Here is a 7,534-nt window from a genome sequence, read left to right on the forward strand (position 1 = left end):
CATATCATTGCTGGTACATCACTGTAACATGAAAAGACAAACCAGGACTCAGATTCTGCTTGGCGAACCACACAGACTTGAAAATCCAGAGTTGGTCATCATGAAGTTCAACAACACTAAGCTCAAGCTTGAAGAGGTTTATGAAAAGTCACAAAAGCTATCAAGGTGTAACACAGATCAACTTTACCTCTCTAATCTATTGCATCAAGACACGGGCCCACAGAAGAAGGCACGTCTTCAATTCAAAACAAGCACGCTCTCAAATGTGGGTTTAGAAATCCTCACACAGATAAATTCTGTAGTTCATTGGACTTCTCCTTGTCAGAGTTACTACGAGATGCAAGCATTTCTTCTTTGTTATTTAGCGTCAATGTTCAAGCAGCATAGAAATTCTGTGGGATCCCTTTCACACCCAAGCCTGTTATCTGTTTTAAAAATAAATAAATAAAAGAAAGGGAAAAGATAAATCTCCAACTGAGTACAATGGAAACATTCAAATGTTGTACAACAAATATCACAGCAACCTACCCCTACGTGGAGGGTCCCCTGCTTCAAGAGGAACCCAAAAAGTCATTACATGGAGTTCATTCTTTAAGATTATCAAATACCACTCAATAATTTTGCTAATTTACACCTTATCTGTGGCCCTTACATGTGGTCCTTATCTGCATGTTAACCAAACAAGTCACAGTAACTTTTAATGCCCTTTGCCCATGCAAGACAAATGGGAGTTTGGAAAACACTGATTCCCTTCTAGAACTGGAGAACTGAGGAACAGAGATAAAAAAGGCAAGGCTCATAATGACCTTTTGGTATTTAATTCTCCTGTGGGCTCCTAAACATTGCTGCTTGAGAAATCTATCAGTTCTCGGCTATGGGAAATCTGCTGCAAGCGCTGCTTTCAACTAGAAGGTCCCAGATCCCAGATTAGATCCCCATCCCTCCTGGAACATAACTTCATCCTATTGCCAAACCGATAATACAGTTTGGTTTTTTTCCATTTCCCCTCATTTACAACCGTTCCTTTTCATGCTGTGGTCAGGGAATTATGGCAATTGCTGATTAAGAACTGAATTTTATTCTCCTGATGTACTTTTTGCTCATGGACTGAAAAATGAAGAGAAAACAAGTTTCAGATTCAAGAGCCCTGAATAAAAATGTGGATTATTAGTTTCTCAAAATGTAGCAACCGCTTTTAACAGACTAAGAAAATCACAAACATTTTGGGATTGGGATGCAAAATTTTGCCCTGGTGAATTTAAGCATTTAATTTTTAAAGGGGCAATCTGTGATGTAAACATTTAGATTTCCTGGTGCAATTAAAAAATGAGAATTAAGGAAGTGGAATTTCCAAAACTGATGAAAATATAGTAAGCAATAGGAGCAAGACCCAATTCCTTACAATATATTACAGATTATGCTATACAGGGCAGACCCAGATCCACCGTCTGCCTTCAGATCCTGGCCAGATACTGACTTTGACTAACCAATTTATTAACACTATTACTAGCAATTTATCCAAATCTTCCTTCCAAATGCTTGTGCAGCCATGCAAAAGGAGCTCTGCCTGGCTGGGGAATATGCAACACGTCTGGAGGAGCACATCGTGTGAGCAGGATGAGTGAGAGAAGGGCTGCTGCACCCTGGGGGCATCTCACACTCTCCAAGCATGAGGCTTGGCCGGACTGAGGTATAGAAAGAAAGAAAATCTGCTCACCTTGAAAATCTCTCCTGCGTGAGGTTCCTTGGCTAAGGTGGTCTCATCCAGTCCATCGTATGCAGAAGTGACGTACATTTCTGAGTAGTCTTTTCCACCAAAGCAGCAAGAGGTGATCCTCGGAGTAGGCAGCCTCACAGTCTGGATTCTTTTTCCTGGGAAAAAATATGCGATTGTTTCCTAGTGTCCATTTTCTAGGAAGCATGTAAATATGAACGTACTATTAGCCCACATGGCACAGATGTGGCATTTACGCAGAAGACATCTCCCCTTCAGACAGGCCATATCCTAAAGGACAATTCATGAAGAAATCAAATTCTTTCATCTGCCTCTTTTTTTAGCCTCTCCCCTATACCTGCAAGGCTTTGTTTCCTTTCTCAAAATGAAGCAATGAAGTATTTGAAGCCAGGAAGGGCAGAGACACCTGGGCCTGGGATGGCTGTAATTCTCTAACAGTGTTTCCCAGTTAAACATTTCAACGCTGAGAATTTTTTCTTTCTTAATTACAGGTTTATAATGTTTCTCCCAATAGTTACGCAGTGCATTTTTTTTTTCTAAGTGGCATTTTAAAGAAGTGGGTGTTCTGCATCAGCAGACCGTGGGAGCAGTGGTACCCAATGCTGGGAGGCAGCACAGGGAGCAGTGCTCTCCACGTGATTGGGGCCCGAACCAGTGATGCTCGTGGCAACCCGTGGGGCAGAAACAGGCAACCATATCATAAACGACACCTTCTCATCTCACCTTCACACCATTCCTCCTGGCTGCCTTTCCTCTCACATTCGTGGCACGTAGGTTACACTCAATATGCACGTGCTGGTGGGGAGGCCTTACCTGTCTCTGGGTCTATACGAATGACTCTCCCGGCATCAATACAGGCCACCCAGAGCTTCCCTTCTGCGTCGATGCACATCCCGTCGGGCATTTGCTCCTCCTTTTCTAGATGGTACAAAAGTTTGGGGCAAGCTGCAGGGAGAGTTATGAAGCCGGTGTTACATGGGCTGGTACCAGTTCTGTATCAGGTCCCAGTCTAACATCTTCCATGCTCTTGCAAACAGGTAAGTTCATTTTCTGTGACAAAGCTGTGCTGCAAAATGTATATCACATATGCATTTAGCAGATGTGTTAAAAGCCTCACTTAACTTGGCAGAAACAAGCCCCCAGTAGAGCCACTGTGGTTTGGGATTGTACTGAATTAGGGCTCTTATTATTTTACCAAGGGAAGAGAACAAAATGCCCCTGTCCCTTTTGTTAACCCACAGGCTGCCCGTCATACCACGACTGCCACAAGCACAGCAACTTTTCCTGGACTTTCATTGCTCATGGCAGCCTGGATGTCTTTTTATGAGCCATACATCACATAAATAATGACTTGGGTTTAAATGCTGGTAATAAGCAATCTCTGCCAGCTAAAGAGCAAGAAGTTTACTTTTTAAAGGCCAACCGAGCTACCAGTTTTGATTAAGCCTGGACACCAACCACTAGCAAGTCTAGGCTGCAGTGCAGATGGGTTGGTGGGCACGTGCACAGTCTATGGAGCAGTGCCCAAGGGCAGCAGTCTGCCTACTCTGGCCTCAGTGCCTTATGGCCATTGCACCAGCCAAAAATAATTACCACCAGCATAAAGCCAAGGCTAGGAAACTCAAACTCATTATGTTTTTGTATTTGGGGGGGAAATGTTGCATTAAGTCTTCTCTAAAAATCTTATCTCCTAAAATCTGTAGAAACGGATAGCACAGAAAACTGAAATCTGAGTAACTGTAATTATTTTGTACAATTTTCACCCAGGATTACTCAAAGTCCACACTGATTAGAGTACAAAGGCAGTTCAGCCATTTAAATTCCCATGGAGTATAATGGGTTGATACAGCACAAAACTATTTCACAGAGTTTTGAAATGAGGTTACATCCATTTTGCTTGCACTTAAATTTTCCTTTTTGCAGATATTATAAAAAAAAATGTTTGCATAGAAAATGAATTTAAGTGAAATTTGCCAAACACTTGCAGGTAATTTTAACTTCAGAATTGGGAAACTTCAAATCACAATGATAACTTGATTCTTTAAATAAATTTCTGTGATATACATGCATGCACATTCTGTATTTGTATTTATGGAGCTAGTACAATCGATGCATTCCAGTAGATGGCACTCAAGAATAAACAGCATCCTCTGAGCTAATCCTCACTGCAGTATAAATGGCTTCTTCCCTGCAGCTCCTTGAACGGGTCTAAATATAAGCCGTCTATCCAGATACTTGAAAGTAAGTTGAAGGATTTTCAAAAGTTTGTTCACCAAATACACCTGGTTTGTAACTAAACTTGAGATCAATCACAGTCAGCCTGCTGACAAGCTGTAACCAGAAGATACGAGATCTGTCAATTAAATCACTGCATGCATACTACACACCTAGGTCTCGCTGCAGAAAGAGTAATAGTGCTACTTGTCACCGAATTTAGAAAAGCAGGTGTACCGATCTTTCCAGTGTGCACATCATAGCTGAAGGCATGCACAGCGTATGCCAGGCTGTCGATGTGAAAGAAGGTCCTGTGGTCCAGGGACCAATCCAGACCATTGGAGATGTCCACCTGGTCTAACTGTTTTATTACCGAATGGTCAGGGAAAAGGGTATAGAGAGCGCCTTGCCGCCTCGCTCGGACCCCTGGTGACATCTCTTCAGCCATCGTACCTGAAATGGAAATGGGAGCACTGGTTAGAAAATACAAGATTATTCCCTCATGCTTGATCAAAAAACTCCTCTAAGTGGTCCTAGGGAGAGAGGGACTAAACAGGTCCCATCAGATTGATGAGAAGGAGGAAAAGGAGCAGGTTGGGAGCAGCTGCCTCCTGAAGAGGTGATCCTGGCCAACGAAAGGATGAGTTTCTGCATTGCCGTGAGGTTTAAGTTGTAGACGTCAAAGACCCAAAGGAGCACCACAACAGGGGCTGAGGTTTTGCTCACAGCAAAAGCCAAGATGCAGGCAAGCATCATGTGCTCTTTTTTGTTGTTGCTCTTTGTAGGCTACTTTTATCATTTAAATGGCCTGTGACCTTAAAATACAGGTGCTGTAGATCATGGTTATCTCAGAAGCACGTGGAGAATACCAGGGAAGTGAGATTTTTTTCTTAATGACTTTATGCCTCATTATTATGTTCGTTATTTAGTTTCTGATTCTCTCTTCCCCAGAAAGGAGAGAGCTCTGCAGCAATGGGATGGGAAGCACTCGAGGGGGGCATTTACACCTCCTTTTAACTGTGACAGACTGCATCTGTGGGCCTCTCCTTTTAGAAGATCTCATGAGTTTGTTTTATAACACTTGGCCAAAACCCATGTTGAAAGCATTGATCCACCATGCACAGCTAGGAACAGGTGTGCAGAGCAGGTTTTTCTCTCTTACTCTTGCCCTTAACTCTAGTGACACATCAGCCCTCAAGCACAACCATGAGTCAAATGAATTTTCCTGATTTTTGGCAAATTTGAAATAAGAAGAAAAGGCTGGCTGGCAAAAAAAATACAGAGCCATTTTCACTCCCATCAGTCGCTTTCTGCTTCCAGAGTGGATTGCTGTGCTTGGCTCATCATTTATATGGAGGAGAAAAAGCACAGGGGTATCCTGGGTGCATTGCAACCAGTGGGAAAAGTTCCTCTTGCCTTCAGGAGGCTGAGGAGCAATCCCCACATCTCCGTTTTGCATAGGCTAACCAGGGGAGGCTGTACATGAAGGGTGCAAACCGCAGTGCATCTTCTGCTCTAGGAGCTGCCTCCTCCTTTACACCTCCAGAAACCTTCCCACATGCATGAGCCCTTCTCCAACTTTTCATCTCCCGTGTAGGCAGATGTTTGAAAAACACCATCATCCAAGCAAAAGCAGAGCCTTCCTGCCGGACAGCCTTGTTGATAGCCTCTGTCCTCATTTAGGTCAGAGGATGAGGAGTCCCTTCTCCTCCTCTGTCAGGTGGTACCCGAGAAGAGCATTCACAAGATGGCTCATGCTCGTGGCGGTGGTTTTTGCAGGGAACTCAACAGAGGAATCGAGAACACACAATAAAATGTACTATATAAAACACACTGTAATTAGTTCCTCTTTGCTCTGGGAAAAATTTCTGCCAGGAACTTACCAGCAAAAAACCTCCCCTTTGGATCCACTTTCCCATCATTGAACCTGTTGTTGGGTTTATCTTGCTCAAGCTCGAGGATGGTGGTGACCGCCTGAGTGTCCCAGTCCAGAAAGGCAAACCTGGTCCCCAGGGCGATGACATAGCTCCCGCACTGCCGCAACGCCACCGAGCCGACGCGGGCACCTGCGGGCAAGAGGGAGTGGGAGATGGTGGGCGGCTCCAGGGCCATCTCTCAGCCCTACCCCTCCCCACCTCAGCTCGGGCATCTGAGCTTGATCGGGACATCCACGACCCAGGAAAGGCTGAGCTGATGCTAAGATCCTTAGCACATCTCACTGGCTCTGTGTTCTCCAGGTCTTTCCACCTTCTGGTCAGACACAGCCATTAGGACCATACCTTTTACTCTGCAGGTCCCAAATGAAACATTCCTTCCCACTGGGGCTTAGCAAGGGCAACGTGCACATGGTTCTCCACACCTGAGCACGGTCCCCTCTGCTCAGCTGGCTTGGGCCACACCGTGCTCAGCAATGTGTCACGGGAGGACAGAGTGCCCCGTAGAAAGTAAGGGAGACCACCATGCTGCAGGACTCCTTCCAGGAGGGATGGATGGGGCAGATAGGGAAGACTCCCAGGATGAAGCAGTGAGTACAGACTCTTACCCACGGACACGCTCTGCACCTTGTTGGTGAGTGGGCTCCAGCGGCACACTTTCTGTGAGGTAATGTCTACATAGACGAGTGCACTCTCCCTTTCTTCCCAGACCGGGCACTCTCCCATCCTGGTCTTCTCCTTCACGACAGATTCGATTTTGATGGAGGAGGACATGGTCTGAGAGGAAGAGGGTCAATAAAATATTTAATGATAAGCTATCATTGTATGAATTTTTCAAACCTACGATGCTTAAAAGCAGAGTTTGTAAATAGCAAAGCCCTCCAAATCCCACAATAGAGTAATTTACGAGGTTCCTGTGACATTTCCATGGCCTCATGGCTGGAATTGAACTCGAGGCACCAATGCTTCTCCTTAGCAAACCTTTCCTAGGCAAGAGACTTTAAACCAGAGCTGCTGATGAGGCACCTGCCACCAGGCAAGAGAGTGCTGGGGACACGGCCCTGAGCTGGGACCAAGCTGTTGGCTGGGGATCAGTGGTCCCAAGGGTCCCCCAGACCATGGGGAGGGACCAGTGGGCAGCAGCATCAATGGCTTGGAAGCCTTTTTGTGGAAAAACAAGGCTCTGCTTATTAACGCAGATGCAGTGACTTGCTCCATAGGAAGATGTATATGCACCCATAACACCGAGTGCAGTTTGCCATCGAGGCCACTGCAAACCAAGTGCCTGTTCCCACACCGAGTCAGTGTGAATATGCAAACATCAGGGCAGGCTCCTGCCTTTGAAATCATGCTGCTTTGTTTGCCCTCCAAGCATTTCATCTTCGTCAGCCCCTTCACCACCCCAGCCAGGGCTCCAACCTCTGCTGTAGCCTCCAGATTTCGGCCTGTGCCGGGCAGCGGGGTGTAATTACTCCAGTTGCTGCTTCAAGGGCAAAGTCACCTATGAAGCTCCTATCCCGCGTGCCTGCTCCTCCAGGGGGATGTTCGTGCCCCAGCTGCCTTGGCCCCATTGCAGCAGGGTGCCCGCAGGGACACCGGCCACTCAGCCACCACCCTGGCACAGAGTGCCCAAAGCCCCATGTTGGTGCTC

At 45.8% G+C, this 7,534-nt stretch overlaps 1 protein-coding gene across 1 annotated transcript; it reads right to left on the reverse strand.

The window, feature by feature from the left end:
• Window positions 1-374: 374 nt before the first annotated feature.
• Window positions 375-6,657, reverse strand: LOC137677752 (regucalcin-like). The gene is made up of 6 exons (XM_068425305.1): window positions 6,492-6,657; window positions 5,833-6,015; window positions 4,187-4,402; window positions 2,549-2,680; window positions 1,718-1,872; window positions 375-425 (listed from the first exon to the last, which is right to left on the reverse strand). Exons 1-6 carry the CDS (start codon window positions 6,655-6,657, stop codon window positions 375-377), a joined length of 903 nt encoding a protein of 300 aa, XP_068281406.1.
• Between the last annotated feature and the right edge of the window lie 877 nt (window positions 6,658-7,534).

Source organism: Nyctibius grandis, chromosome 2, assembly GCF_013368605.1.
Source record: "Nyctibius grandis isolate bNycGra1 chromosome 2, bNycGra1.pri, whole genome shotgun sequence".
NCBI lineage: Eukaryota > Metazoa > Chordata > Aves > Nyctibiiformes > Nyctibiidae > Nyctibius > Nyctibius grandis.

What these genes read in the sequence shown, in the direction of transcription:
- LOC137677752 (XM_068425305.1), bottom strand. Translation starts at nt 6,657, where the DNA reads ATGTCCTCCTCCATCAAAATCGAATCTGTCGTGAAGGAGAAGACCAGG. An exon ending in GGTGCAGAGCGTGTCCGTGG is followed by an intron (nt 6,016 to 6,491) that starts GTAAGAGTCTGT and finishes TCTTGCCCGCAG; the next exon opens with GTGCCCGCGTCGGCTCGGTG. An exon ending in TGTGCACACTGGAAAGATCG is followed by an intron (nt 2,681 to 4,186) that starts GTACACCTGCTT and finishes CTCTCCCTGCAG; the next exon opens with CTTGCCCCAAACTTTTGTAC.